Source organism: Saccostrea cucullata, unplaced genomic scaffold (genome assembly GCF_032062105.1).
Source record: "Saccostrea cucullata isolate Sc308-1 unplaced genomic scaffold, CSIRO_AGI_Scuc_v1 ctg533, whole genome shotgun sequence".
NCBI classification, from domain to species: Eukaryota; Metazoa; Mollusca; class Bivalvia; order Ostreida; family Ostreidae; genus Saccostrea; species Saccostrea cuccullata.
Genome location: NW_026926449.1, coordinates 13,773 through 29,279, shown reverse-complemented (window position 1 = coordinate 29,279; position 15,507 = coordinate 13,773). Strand labels below are relative to the sequence as shown.

The window sequence follows — 15,507 nt, the reverse complement described above, 5'->3', positions numbered from 1 at the left end:
GCCTTAAATTTGAAATTGTTTTTCACCATTTCTCCCTTTCTTCACTGTTAACAGTAGAAACCTAGTCAAACAGTTCAGGCAAAAACTCAAATAAGCAAAGTTAAAAAATAAACCCTGGTATACTTAGAATCCTTCTTATTAGAAATTAATATGAAGTGAAAGGGGGTCAAAGATATCATCAAATAAAGGCAATGAACAAATTTCATACATTTGCTAACTTGCAGTTAATTTTCTAGAGCTATAAATTGCTTTTTCTGTTTGTTAGTACAGGACTTAATTACATCAGATGTTGCAGAAAAAATAAATAGCCCGCGTAAGAATTCCTTGTGCATAAGCAAATTATTTTTAGATGTCTGCAAACTTCTGACAGAACAATAAATTTTAAGTTCTACAAAATGACTGACAAACAAAGGGTCAACTAATCAGACTAGCTGAGATACAGACAGGTGGATGGATATAAGATTTCTATGGAGATAACGAACGGTATTCAGGCTTAAAAACTCAACAAACAATGCAAAAAGCAGAGAAAAACCCGACCTCCAAAACATCAAAGGTGGGATCAGGTGCCATGGAGGAGGACGAGCATTTCTAATGATACAATATTTGCTGATCTTGATTTGTATCGACCATAGAACTTATGTAATGATGACTTTAAATGAGACCTCTGATATTCATCAACTTGGTTATAAATAACTTACCTCGTTTTAGAAATTGTTTTAGCTTTTTATGTTACAAATGGTAATAGTAAATAGCTTTATATATATATATATATATAAAAAGTTTCATGCAAAGATATTGTGCACAATTTGAGGAATAAATGTAAATTTTAAAAAAATGATTTAACAAAGTTTTTCTTTGGATAGATTTTGGAGTCAAGACAGGCGTCACAGATGAAATGGCTGTAGCGTGAAACATTTGGAAATAATAAACAATACTCAAGATGAATAGTCAATAAACGATACAAAATAGGAGCAGTGTAAACACGGACCTTAAAGTATCAGAGGTGGGATCAAGTGCCATGTTGGAGTAGCATCCCCTGCTTACCGGTCACATCCGCGGTATGCTCATTGAAATGATAGGGTAATAACGAAAGAATCCGTCGTCAATTCAGTGTATAAATAATGGACTAACAATTAGTATGAAAAACGTCAGTCAGTATTTGACTCAATGATAAGGTTGTATTATATGACAAGGTAATTGTATCGACCAAAGAACTTACAAAATGATTTCCGGTACTTTTAACTAGACTGCTGATATTCTTGTTCCATAAACTTGTTGTCAATAATTTACCTCGTTTGAGAAATTATCCATACCTAGAGCATGCTCTTGCGTTTCGAATCACCTGAGATATATAAACTCGGTGATGAAGGTATATTGCTGCATAAGTAAGGGAAGTTGACAATAGAAAAGTTTAAATCATCACATTTATCATAGAGCTTGGTTGTTAGATTACCATTAATGTCTTTTTCAAGTAAAATATCCAAATATAAATCAGTGGTGTCAGGCTTTGTGGTATCTTTAATCTCAAACTCAACAGAATATACATGTACATGTATCATATCGAAATAAAACTGGAAATTTCCATTGTAAATTGACAATACGTCGTCGATATATCTAAATGTCGAGTTGAAAGGTACAGTAAGTGTTTTCTTCTTTTCAAGATTTTTGCACACATTCCGCTTCATATGAATACAAAATAAGTCTGCTTATAACGGAAAGCAATTGGTACTAATGGGAATTCCAATAGATTGTTGGAAGACTTGGTCTCCAAAAAAAAAAAAAAATAAACCACATAGATATTGTCTACAGAAACTAAGAAACTGTTTTGATGTGGATTTCAGAGTAATTATGGTTTAAATCAGAAAGTTGTTTATGAAAATGATTTTGCAAGGGACCAATGCCAAGTAAGTAAATTTACGAGTTCCATTATTCTTTTTATTGAAAAAGCAGATGTCAATGATATAAAAAAAAGATTGGAATTTAATTTATCGTGAGGAGTGGTTGTTCATAAAGTTAAAAAATCATAACTTTTTAAGCTTTATCTTTTGATTTTGGTAAAATCTTGTGATTTTGAATTATCTAAATTTCTTGAAATTTATAAGCATCGAATTTACTACACTTATTGAATATTTGTATGTTTTTCAAGAAGTAATGTTTCCTTATGAAAAAAAACCCCAATATAACCACTTTGAGTACACAATATTGAAAAGTGTTTTTTTTTATATACATATTTCCTTAAAAAATAAAATGGTAATGATATTTTTGGAACTTGCATGAAAGTGCAAATACGGACATGAACTCCAAATTAACCCTTGAAAAGCCTTGGTATTTGATTGAACGTGTTATTTCTCTGTAGAAATAACAAAGTCGAGGCAAAATCTTATTCCCTATAAAGTTTTATAAAAAATATGCCGTATATATAACAAAATTCAATAAATCCTTCTTGTAGCGATTGAAATTAGCTACGAAAGGTTTTTCCAGCTTATTTTAAAATCCACGTGTGGCAATTCCAACCTCATAATAATTTATCTCATAAGCTAAGGCCTTTCATGTTGATCTCTGCAGTAAAATACTGCTCGTATATCTATGGTTGAGCGATATTTGTGTCCTGACAGAGGTATGGGAATTTTTGTATGGTTGTCATTGTTTTAGATGTCTTTGTTTTGTCCAGTAGCATTATTCATAAATTTACAAAAAGGTCAATTTTTAGATTTAACGCTAAAATAATTAAAAAAGCATAATTTTTGAAAATACATTGAACATAGTATTAGATTTTATTTTTTTAAACAAATTACTAAATATAAGGTTTATGTTTATGATAACAACATAAAGTCATTGAAACTTTAGAAATGGGTTATGAAGAAGGCAATGATTTGACATCAACATTTTTTTTTTTAAAATTTATTCCCACGTTTTCTACCTAAAAGAAAACAAAATGTAAATGTCAATTACAAACAAAGATGGAAGACAGATTTAAGTCCTTTTTGAAAACAAACACTATTTGTAATTATAAACCTCAGAAACAATTATATATTTTTGAAATTTACACAACAAATCCATCCACCCGCTTCTCTGTAAGAAATTTTTCATCTTATCAAAATCATATGCTATCTAAATCTCAAATACATACAAAAAAGCAATTAAACAATCCAATATGCACGATAACAAGTAAACACAAGTAAAAATAGAATAATAAAACCAAATCTTAAGTATTGTTAACAAAAAACATTGTCAAAACAATTAAAGCAAATAAAAATACTTTAATAATCCAAAACATGGTATCGGATACCTACTTTAAAACTTCATTATCTTGCTTCAAGCGAATGAATTCGGTGAAATTTACAGAGATATAGTTTTCGCATACTTGTCTGTTTCCATATCTTGCAATTTATTACTCGGTTAAAACATCAATTCAAAGGAAAAGGGATTGTCAGAAAGAAGAATGAAGATTTGCTTGTCACATGCTTTATCCAATCAAGAATTTGTAATTACCAATATTTAATTACTAACAATTAAAGAAGTGTAATCAATCAAAGCGACGAGGTTTTCCTCATTCTTTTTATCATGTCACGCAATTTTGCTTTTTTATAATCTCAATCTGCTTTTTCCTGTGCACAGACATGGATGTTTTTAAAGTCTTTGGAAATCTATTTAGAATTTTGGGATATCCAATTCTTCCAGTAACGCGGGGATCAAGAGTACACAATAGTGGTCAACGTGTAGCTTTCTTGTTGTTCGTGCACATTGTGTCCGGTGCTTTCGTTATCATTGCAATAAATGCAGCTGACCAAGCGTTCTCAAATGAAGCTAAAACAAGGAACTGGGTGGTAACGATGACGTTAGTGACTATTGGATTGAGCTCTTTCGTAACTCTCATCATAGCTGCTTTCAGGAGTAAACTGACCACAGATGGAAATAACTTAACCAATACGGCTGATCCCTCTTTGAATCTTAGGATAGTATTTCTCTGGATCTTTGGACTTGCAGTAATTGTACATATATCGATCAATACAGCGATTTATGTCGAGTGCATTCCTTTTATTTCCACAAAGTCAGTTGAGGCCACTTTCTCCTTGCTAAGTAGTATTATTTTAATATTGTTTCTCCTTATTCAGTTGAGTTTTATTTCATACTACCGAGGGATCAGATTTATACAGACTACTATTGTTAACTTTTCCTGCATTTTTATTCTGGTGGCAAATTTTGTCATCTGGTTTAATACATTTATTAGTGATATTAATGTTTTTCATCATGGAAATGATACCGTTCCCAGATATAGCAATGCGTCTTACTGTTTTCGAACATCCAAGATACAAAAAGGACTGGCTAAACATGTAACATCTTTCCTGATACCAAAGAGAATGGAGTTCTGTATCCTTGCCTCAAGTTTCATATTTTGGTTTTTGAGGTGGTCTTCTGATGAAACAAATGAAAAACTGAATTATTATACAAATAAACATTTTAGGGGAGGCTCAACGTCTGTTACAGAAGAAGGACGTCATATTATTGGACAACATATTTTTGCTGGAGCGTTTGGTATTTTTATGAATGTACCATTTTTTCTCACAACAGTATTACTTATATTTGCTTTAAACTGGGAAAGTGAGGACGCAATACTTGCACTTCAAATTGGGGAGGTTTTGAGTTCTCTCTGCATCATTCTTCCTATTTATGTTAGTAGCTATCATCTGAAAAAATATTTCTGCGACTCTAGGAGACCAGAAAAATTGACAGCAAACGAATATCTACTAATTCTGAGTTCCTCTGGAACAATGGCTTACTACATGTTTGGTACGGTGACCGCATTCACACTGCCAGGTAATTTTACCCATCTAAAGACCTTTCTGTGTACTCGTATTATTTTAATGCTGGAAACTTTTCTACAGACTCACTTTTTGATCCAAATTAGACGCTTCCGTCCCAAAGGACAATCCTCTCTTTTCATTTCATCTGGAGGAGTTAATCTCATGATGACGAATATGAACCACTGGATTTTAAATTCCACCAACAAGCCTAGCTGTCACAGAAATCTGGAAACTAAGCTTGTGGATTGTCAAAGTTGGCTCTATATAATAAATATACTTATTCCTCTGATGTTATTTTACAGGTTTTTCTCCGGCATCAGTGGATACGCTATTTATTACAAATTTAAACCAATCGTTGTAGGAAAGTAAAGCTTATTTAATACTTTGAAAGTAATAGATTCAATAGTAATTTATAGTAATTTATGAAAAAAATGTTTGTTTGAAATGCCTCTTTGACTTTATTTTTTTCGATGAAATATTGGATATTTCTGTTTTTGGAAAATAAATTTAATGTTATAAGAGATCATTATTTTTTGTGATTTAAACTTTAGAAGAGTGATGTTTCCTTTGATTTGAAGGCCAGTTCATATACATAGATAAATTAACAAAATAATTCTGTAAAATCCGTTAAACACCTTTGATCCATTTTTGTTGTATTACCAGTACACGTAAAAACGGTCGAATTTAGTTTAAAGAACTTGTGCCCAACACCAATATACATGTATATATTTATTGCAATTGAAAATGTTCAAATTAAATGAACAAAAATGAAATGATTAAATTTTCTCTTGATTTTTTTTTATTTTAGTATGATTTGGTATTAATTAAGTGTGAGTGTGAGAGTGTCTTCACCAATTTTCTAAAGCATTTATGAGGAAGGAAACTCTTTATAAAATATTTGCAAACTCTCAGCTTGCTTTTTCAATTAGCATTCCTTTTAAATGCACCAACTTCCTTTTTCAAATTGTATATTCAATGTCTAGGAGAAAAAAAACCTCTAAAATATTTCCTAATACTCAGGGGTACCTTTATACGTTTATCACATTTTTATCGTCATAAATAAAGGCTTGAATTATCAAAGATGAGGTACTTACACCAATGTCCCATTAAGCAAATTAGGCCTTATATCAAATTAGCTAAAGCACCTATTTAGGAAAATACATTCGATCTCAGGTTCTTAAACATTTTATTCTAATTTGTCTTTAAATAAATTTTTTCTTAAAATTTTCCCTTCAGAATGTCCCAAACTGAAAATTTGCTACGTTCTCCCTAAAAAATTGTTGATTTATTGTTTGTTGTTTAACGTCCAATTCAAGACGTTTACACTCATCTAGAGACGTCACCATATACCGGTGAAGAGCTTCAAATTTAGACCAATACTAGGCACTCAGGGCCACTGAGCAGTGAAGGATATCTATACTGCCAATGCCTGTCGTGACACGGAAGCTCGATTTTTAAGGTCCATCCGAAGGAACCGCAACTTTCACCTCAAAGTGTCAAGCTGACGAAGAAACAGTTGCTACTTTATCTTTATCGACTTAGGTCAGTCACAACCAGGGATTCGAACCCACGACTTTCCAATCAAACTGATGCATTCAATGAAAAATTATTCAAAAAGGAGAAATCTTTGACAGTGAAAACTACGGTGAAAAGCTACGGAATATGATATCCCAAGATTGTTTTTTTGGGGGGGGGGACTGTAATAAAAAAGAAGTATTTTATTTTCTGAAATAAATAAAAAAGATAAAAGTCAAGGTCCAGAAGGTTTAACTTATTAAGTCTTAAATGTATTTTTAAGATATTGGCACATTTCTGATAAGTGTAATTCATACATAAAACAAAGGACAAGATAGGGTAAGACCAGTATTTGCCCCCCGATTTTGGGTGTCATTTAGAATGAACCAACAGTTTATCCATAAAAACCTGTTGTCACCCCTGCCACAAAATGAGTATTGGTTGTAAGATCTAGAATATACAGAGGTCACAAAGAGGTCAAGAACTAGGTCATTCGAATTTTCTCCTTTCTATACTAATTTTCATAGATTTTAAAGCACATTGCTTTCGGAAAACATAGAGCACAAGCTTGCCTATCTACCAAATTCATATACTGTTAGGTTTTTTTATTATACTGACTGCCCTGTCTACCTGATCAGTTCTTAAGGTGTAACCGTTCAAAACAACTGACTACCTTACGTCACTTGATCCACCTCTGGGAATGTCCAGGGTTCCATGTTTATGCCGTCTTCACATATTTGTATCATTAATAGATTTTTCTTCAAAGGTACTGTAAAAACGAGACATAAAAAATTCCATACAACCAAATTAAGCTTAAAAATGTGACTAATGAAATTGAGCTTTGTTCAAAGGAAATTCCATATACAGGCATATACACCGAATCATACACATATTTAAAAAAAAATCAACCAGCAGCATGTATACAAATTTGATGATTTTTTAAAAAGCCTAACAAAATTATTTCTTTTGTACCAGAAAACAAAGGTCTATACTGATTTTAGTATTAAAAACAATAAACTTTAAAAAGATTATGTTGCTCTTCATGCTTTCCTACGTTATATACTACATAGAATTATTCCCTTTCATTGAGGGCAAATTTCTGATATTTTCTTCAAAGGTAAAGGCTAACATGATAAGCATTAAATAAACCTGATATCTCATATTCCATTCTTTATCTTAAAATGCAACTTTAACTTAAATTGATCAAAAGGCTCTATCTCTCAATATATCTGAATTATGTAGCCTCAAACCTGCAAATTAGTAATAATCTAAGAAAATTTTCTTCAAGAGTTAAAGTAATTTTGTTTTAGATAGATCACTTTGAATGTGCTTGTTGCTGAGAAAATTCGGAAACACACAATAGCAAAACAATTTTATAAGTTTTATTATAAGAAGTACCAGAACCCAGCTAACTGAGTTAAGCCATCCGGTTAAGCTAGACCAACGGTACTGGTTTTAGTCTTGCATACGAAATTACATGACAGAAAAGTTTTAAAATGAATCTAAATATGTTATTTTTTCCCTTACGTTTCAAATTTGATCAACTTTTCAAAGTTAAATCACCGTATACTTTTGAGCGACCCCCCCTCCTCCGCCCGCGTTACCCGTTGTATACGGTGTAAATGCAGTCAACGAATTTATTACACAAAAACTAGCTACATTAAATAATGTAAAGTAGTATGTTCTGACCGTTTTAAAATGTGTTACAAAAAAATTAATGTTTTTTAGCTTGGTGCTAGAACGTTTGGTTTGATTGATATTATTTCATTACAGCAGTCTGCACACAGTAAAGACAAATAAACTTGAGAGTTATAAACAAACAAAAAAATAACCATGAGCTGTACAGAAACTTTGTTTATATTGGAAAAAGGAAGGTCGTATGGTGATCTAGGGGTATTGAAGTACTGATTGATAACCTAGGTTCTCCGGACCTTCCACACATTTTTATTAAAGAGTTTAATCTTTATAAATAGTCTCCTAACCTGACTTCCTTTAACATCCTTGTTTAGAAATTTGCATATGAGAAAACATTCAAGGAAAATTTTTAAAATAACAAATATGATTCCAGCAAAAAAATTCCATTGACTTTTTCCAAATTAATATTTTTAAATTTTTTTCTTAAAATTCCAATTAATTGATTAGTATGAAAAATCAATATTATATTTGCTTTTTTAAACGTTGTGTAGATCATGAAAACTATATATGTTACTATAATTAGAAAAGGGGAATGTCAGTTTAACGTGGTATTACTTTATTTTTAGAGCGTGATTAAATTTAGCACATATTTATTCAAAGTTTTATTTGACTTAAAGATAATATTTTTCATTTTGATAATTTATATTTTTTTTTCTGCAGTAAAGAAGTTCAGAAGTTTCTAATGGTAGTATATTAAAAAATATTAAAATATCTTTTTAATATTTACATTTACATGTACACGTAGGACTTGAGTTTTCGTACCTCTCTTCTTAATCTAGAATGATTATTTGTATCTCTATCGACGTAAGATCGCACATATTAGACAAAAAGTCAGATCTTAGTACCATAACATAGTATGTACAGACAGATTCTAGTACCATAACACAGTATGTACCGTCAGTCTATTCTTAACTTAGACCATTATTCGTGAAAACAAAATCACACTTCACCTTATCATAGTCTACTTCTTAACCACGAACTATAACTTTTATTGTAAATTAATTATTTTTGGCGTGTTTGATATAGGGGGAGAAATTGATTTTTGAAAAAAGTTAGCGTAGATTTGATTTAGCACAATTTTTTTTATGATCCTACTTCCTATTTATGAAAATATTAAGCGTTTTATTTAAATGGCCGGAAGTTTCTTTCCACCAAAGGCGCAAAAAAGAATATACAGCCAAATGTTATACGTTTTCAGTATATTTTTATTACTTTAAGAATTTGAAAATGAAGCTGTTTAATGAAAAATTTCTGGTGCAAAAAAGTATGTTTCGTGTGTCCGATATAGTTTGATATCTAAGAAAAGGTGGACAGAAGGTAAGCCTATGACATCAATGCTTATTAGTAGGATTCAAACGCCTCCATCAATATGAAGATTCAATAACCCCGTTATATAACTAGAGGTACAGTCATTTAGGGTATTCCGAATCACCGTTTACATTTTGACTGCAGATGTTTTTATTAAAAACTTTTCACATGGTTGTTTGGTATCAAAGGAAAGCCAATTTAGTGAAAAATCAGATCTACCTTACAGAATGAGTCTATCTTCAATACAGCGACCTTGACGGGGGTTATATTTGGATCACCTTTTTAGTGTATTGCGAATCACTTCCGTGTATTTCGAATCACCAGGTAAATGGGTTGAAAAAGGTCAGATAACATCATCATAATTGATGAACTAGTTAGTATTGTTTATAAAAAGCTCCAAGAATAAAAAGAATTAAAATTTTCTTGATTGTTCTTGTTTATATGAAAGTTATCAGCACCCCCCTCTTCATTCGCACTAAAAACAGCTTTTCAGAGGCGGATCATGCAGAAAAGCAATTATTACCAAGAAAATAGGGGTTTCAGAAATTATATGACTGTAAATTGTTGTCCTGTTAATATAATTATTTCACTTTTTTGCACCTGGGATATTTTTTTCGCTGCATAACAATTAACATTGAAAATATCATAATTCTACGAATCGGCTACGAAAAAAAAAATCATACATGTATAATGATAATGGTGATAAAAAATGTGTGAAAAGGAATAAAAACTAGCTCCTGTTTAGATATATGTATCACAATTATTAAATACGACATAAATCACTGCATATGTGCACAGTGTACATATATGTATGTGTACATGTACATGAGTGCAAGTCCATATTTAAAAATTTATGACAAAAGGATAACCACTGGTCAAGCTACTCCTTAACTCTTCACAGCTTTTCCATTTCATAATTTTCATAGGTCCCTTGCATGTAAAGAAAACCGATGTTTTCGAAATATCAAGTATGCAGCCTGCAATTTCTTCAGTTGCGGTTAGGCACATACGTGATTCGAAATACCCCAAATTATAGGGGGCTACAAATGCGGTTGTAACATACAAATTTTTGAGATGTAATAAAAAATTATTAATGCTCATAAAAGCTCATAAAATTGCCGTTCTATCAATACCTAATATGCTAGGTTTCAAACACCACCAACGCCACGACATCGATGAGAAATATTCTGCAACGTTTATACACGGAAATTTTCTTCGAGAAGGAAAGCAAGTTAACGAATGAATTAATTATTTTTTTAATTAACGCATTAAGTTTACCTCTTTATTTATTGTACGTATTAAGCATGAACCATGTTGTTAATGACTATTTAGTTGTCACACGTGTGCATGTCTCGTATAAGATACAGCGATAAGGTAAATTACCGAGTATCGCGAAATGCGGGGTGATTCGGAATACCCTAAATGACTGTACTGTTAACACTGAGCTCACTATATGATACCATCCGCCTCCCATATCATTATAATAGCACAATCCATGATTTGTTTTGGGAGACACGAAATAAGTATCACATCAAAAATAAAATAGGGGGAGCACAATGGCATTATGTCATAATGAATCTGTGATAAAGTATCAGTTAATTTTATTCAATGGTATAATTCATAAAATTATTTAATTTAAGAAAATCCAAGCACCTTTAATTTGGATAATTTTTCTATATTCCAAAGTATAAAACGCGCAATCATTATAAAGACATCACAATTTACTTTTAAATTTCATCCTTGCACGTTGATAAATTTAATTGTTATCCTTAATGCTTGAGATAAATAGCAATTTTGTTAGGTTTTGATAGAAAATATTAAAATTATAATCCAGAAATTCAGAGCAGAAATGAGAGAAAACAAAAACCCACGCAAAGTATTGTCAGTCCATGTTTAGTGGTGTGTGCTGAGTTTAAGAATAGAATTCATCGTACATTTAGCTCGTCCCCTGTTTACACAAAATTGTTCGTTTCACAGGTGTATTCAATTTGTAAATCTCTGTACACAACACTGAGCATGGGCTGATACTAGTAAGTGGGTTTTGCTTTCGAACTTAGCTTTCAGAAACTTTGCTTTGCACTACCTATATGTCATTTTGATATTAATTGTCTTTGCTTGTAATAATTGCATTCTTCTTGTCTCACTCAATGAAAATAAAAATAAGAAATTTAGAAAATATATTAAAAAAATGAAAATCTCCAATCTTAGTTTGGTAAATGTGTTTGTTGGAATTCATAAGAAAATATACTCATAACTAATTAAACCAAAAAATAAAAAATCAATCATCCCAGGGTTCTCCACAGTTGAAAATTTAACCATGGAGGAATCTGCGCGAAGGCGCAATGTGACCGAAAACGCGAATGCGTGTTAGACTTCCTAATCTTCATTAAACAATGATTGGTTTTATGATTTTTAATCTTAACCACTGCAGTACAAAATGATGAAACAACCAACACTTTTTTAAGCTAAAAAATAATAATTAAATTGAGATGGATTATGTATCTTACTTCACAAATGAACCAAAATTTGCCCAAAACTGTAGTAACCTTTTGAAGTAATTTAAAGAAAAACTTTTGAGTAACCATGGCAATGTTATTCAGAAACTAAAAATTTTAAGAATTGTTGTAGCCTGTTGTATGAAGCATTTTGTTTAAACATGACTAAAACTTATGAATGGGTAGTGTTTTTTTAAGTGAACACACAAATGATTATTTGGAACAGTTTCCCTTTTATCTACACGTTCTTTTTTTTTTCTAGATATTGCATTCATCTTTGTTTACTTCTTCACGTGCCCCAGTGCTAAAATATAGCCACGCGACGTTTCATATCAACGGGAAGTAACTCTAAAACTAAGACGGCAATTGAGACGTGGGCCATATGTACATTTTATCAGAAAGATAATAAAGTTAAAGCTTTGAAACAGAGCATGGGAAATTGATTAAATACAGAGGAATGTGAAATTTTGAAAGATAATTTTTTTTTCTGGCCAAGAAACTTGAATGATCAATCGCATGCATGACGATTATCATGCTCGTAATCTGTCATCTTTTATAAACCCGTTATCTAATCATGATGTACAAGTTGAAGTTCCTCAAAATTATTTATATGTGTACAGGATAATGAACTCTTAAAATATTGATCATCTAATCGGCTGATTGACTTTCCATTGTCACGCTTCACGGCATAGTCGCCGATTAACGACCGTGTTTGTTTAGCTGAGTCCCCTTCGAGGCATGCGAGGTGCATGGCAGTCGTAGTATAAACACAATTAACTACTCAAGTCATTAAAAAAAAGTAGGTGTCAGGACTGAAATGCAATCAAACTTAATCATGGCGGCTGCCGATTTTAACCGTGGCGCATCTCATTTAATCATGGCGCACATAAATTTAACCATGGCGGGCCGCCATGGTAAAACCCCTTGTGGAGTACCCTGCATCCTGAACAAAACAGCGTATACATGAAATAAATAGAGGATATTCAATGTTTTGTAGTTGGATATGGAATCTATTTCACGGGTGGGACAAGATTTTGTTTTATATTTTCACGAGTGCGAAGCACGAAAACATTGAATTTTCTGTTTATTACATTTTTTTAATTTCCCCTTTGCCTATTTGTCTTTTTGTAAAAGTCCTAGTCTACATGACGTCATAGTTGAGCGGTTGAGAGGTCATAGCTTATTGATACGATTGTAAACATGAATTTCAGCAAGAATGCATATTTTGGGGAACTTTGACAGTCTTGTTCTCTGTCAGAATGGTTTATTTACTTCCTCTATATATCATAACAGCCCAAGGAATATTTTTCAACAGTGTTCGTTATAGGAAGGTAATTCGAGAGTTTTACTGCACTTCTGGTATTTGTCACACCGTGACAAGGATATCACTTTTATTCAATGGATAAATTACAGTATTTCACTGTTGAAGATGTAATAAATCGTATCATCTGATTTAAAACACTTCCGGTGATATCTACAGTCATATTTGTTTCCGTATATATGATTGTTGTCATATCTGTGTTTAATTACGCATTTTTATTCTCAGTAAAAAGCAATATTTCAGATTAAAAAGGGCTGTAATTAAAAAGAAGGGGAACTAGTGTGTCACATGCTTTATCCAAATAAGTATTTGTAAATACCAATGTTTAATAACTGTCAATTCTTCAAGTGAACCAATCAAGTGATGAAGCACTTCCTTATTTTTATGTCATTACACTTATATCTCTTTTTTATGATCTCAGTCTGCTTTATCGTGTGCGCAGATATGGATGTTTTTAAAGTCTTTGGAAATCTATTTAGAATTTTGGGACATCCAATTCTTCCAGTAACGCGTGGATCAAGGTTGCATAATAATGGTCAAAGCGTAGCTTTCTTATTGTTTGTACACATGGTATCCGATGCTTTCGTCATTATTGCAACAAATGCAGCTGACCAAGCATACTCAAATGAAGCTAAAACAAGGAGCTGGGTGTTTACAATGGTGTTCGTGACCATTGGATTGATCTCTGTCGTTACTCTCATCTTGGCTGCTTGCAGGAATAAGCTGACCACAGACAGATTTAACGTAACCAAGATGGATGATCCCTCTTTGAATCTTAGGATAGTATTTCTCTGGATCTTTGGACTTGCAGTAATTCTACAGAATTCCATCAATGCAGCAATTTATGTCGAGTGCATTCCTTTCATATCCACGAGGTCAATTGAGGCGACTTTCTCCTTGCTAAGTAGTATTATTTTAATATTGTTTCTCCTTCTTCAGTTGAGTTTTATTTCATACTACCGATGGATCCGATTTATGCAAGCCTCTATTCTTAACTTTTCCTGCATTTTCATCCTTCAGGCAAACTTCGTCATTTGGTTCAATGTATTTATTAGTAATATTAATGTATTTTATCTTGAAAACAACAACAACGACGTCCCCAAATATAGTAATGCGTCTTATTGTTTTAGAACATCTAATATACAAAAAGGACTGGCAGAAAAATTATCACCTTTCCTATTACCAAAGAGAATGGAGTTTTCTATTCTTGCTTCAAGTTTCATCTTGTTGTTCTTGAGCTGGACTTCCAATGAAACAAAGGGCAAAATAAAAGATGAACTAAATTATCAAAACACAGAGTTAAGGAAAAGCGTTGAATATAGAATGCCAGTTACAGTAGAGGAACGACCAACTATTGGACAACATATTTTTGTTATAGTGTTAAGCATTCTTATGAACCTACCACTTTTTTTCACAACCATATTATTAACATTTGCTTTCGACTGGGAAAGTGACGACTCTATGCTTGCACATCAAATTGGGGCGGGTATGAGTTCTCTCTGCATCATTCTACCAATTTATTTTATTAGTTATCATCTGAAAAAATATTTCTGCAACTCGTGGCGACCAGCAAAATTGACAGCAAACGAGTACCTTCTAATTCTGAGCTCCTCTGGAACAATGGCTTACTACATGTTTGGCACGGTGACCGCATTAACTGGTCAATTTAGTCATTTACGGACGTTTTTGTTCACTCGTATTATTTCAATGCTCGAAACTTTTCTACAAACTTATTTTTTAATCCAAATCAGACGCTTCCACCTCAATGGACAATCCTCTGTTTTCATTTCATCTGGAGGAATTATTCTCATGATGACTAATCTGAACCACTGGATTTTAAATTCCTATAACCAGCACAGCTGTAATAGAAATCTGGAAACGAAGCTTGTGGGTTGCCAAAGTTGGCTCTATATAATTAATATAATTGTGCCACTTATGCTGTTTTACAGATTTTTCTCCGGCATCAGCGGTTATGCTATCTATTACATGTTTAAACCAATCGTTGTGGGAAATTAAGCGGTTTTTATACGGTAAATGTAGAAGATAAAAAAGTAATTTATAATGTTTAGTTTTAAGAACGCCTTGTTGACTTTTTATTTTTTCATTTACATTTGAGGATATTTCTGTTTTTGGAAAATAAATTATAAGTAATAAGATATCATTATTTTCATTGCTTTATTTTTTTTAAAGTCTACTACCTTTAATTGATTGATTGATTGTATACTGTTTAACGTCCCTCTCCAGAATATTTCACTGATATGGAGAAGTCACCATTGTCGGTGAAGGGCTGCAAATTTAGGCCTATTTTTGAGGAGAAAAACCCTTTATCAAATACTTAAATTCGAATTTAAAGTTTAAACTTTAAAAT

At 32.1% G+C, this 15,507-nt stretch overlaps 2 protein-coding genes across 2 annotated transcripts in view; one reads left to right on the top strand and one right to left on the bottom strand.

The window, feature by feature from the left end:
• The window catches only part of LOC134271721 (uncharacterized), a 68,871-nt gene extending 57,634 nt beyond the window's left edge, over positions 1 to 11,237 (bottom strand). Inside the window, exon 1 of the mRNA XM_062753932.1 lies at positions 11,195 to 11,237. The gene's annotated coding sequence lies outside the window, so the exon portion shown is untranslated. The remainder of the gene's footprint in view (positions 1 to 11,194) is intronic.
• Positions 3,834 to 5,174, top strand: LOC134271719 (uncharacterized). Its single transcript, XM_062753929.1, has one exon. The coding sequence runs from the start codon at positions 3,834 to 3,836 to the stop codon at positions 5,172 to 5,174; it is 1,341 nt and encodes a 446-aa protein (XP_062609913.1).
• Positions 11,238 to 15,507: the final 4,270 nt, after the last annotated feature.

Bases quoted from the DNA above. Each gene is read 5' to 3' on its own strand.
- LOC134271719 (XM_062753929.1), top strand. From the start codon at position 3,834: ATGACGTTAGTGACTATTGGATTGAGCTCTTTCGTAACTCTCATCATA.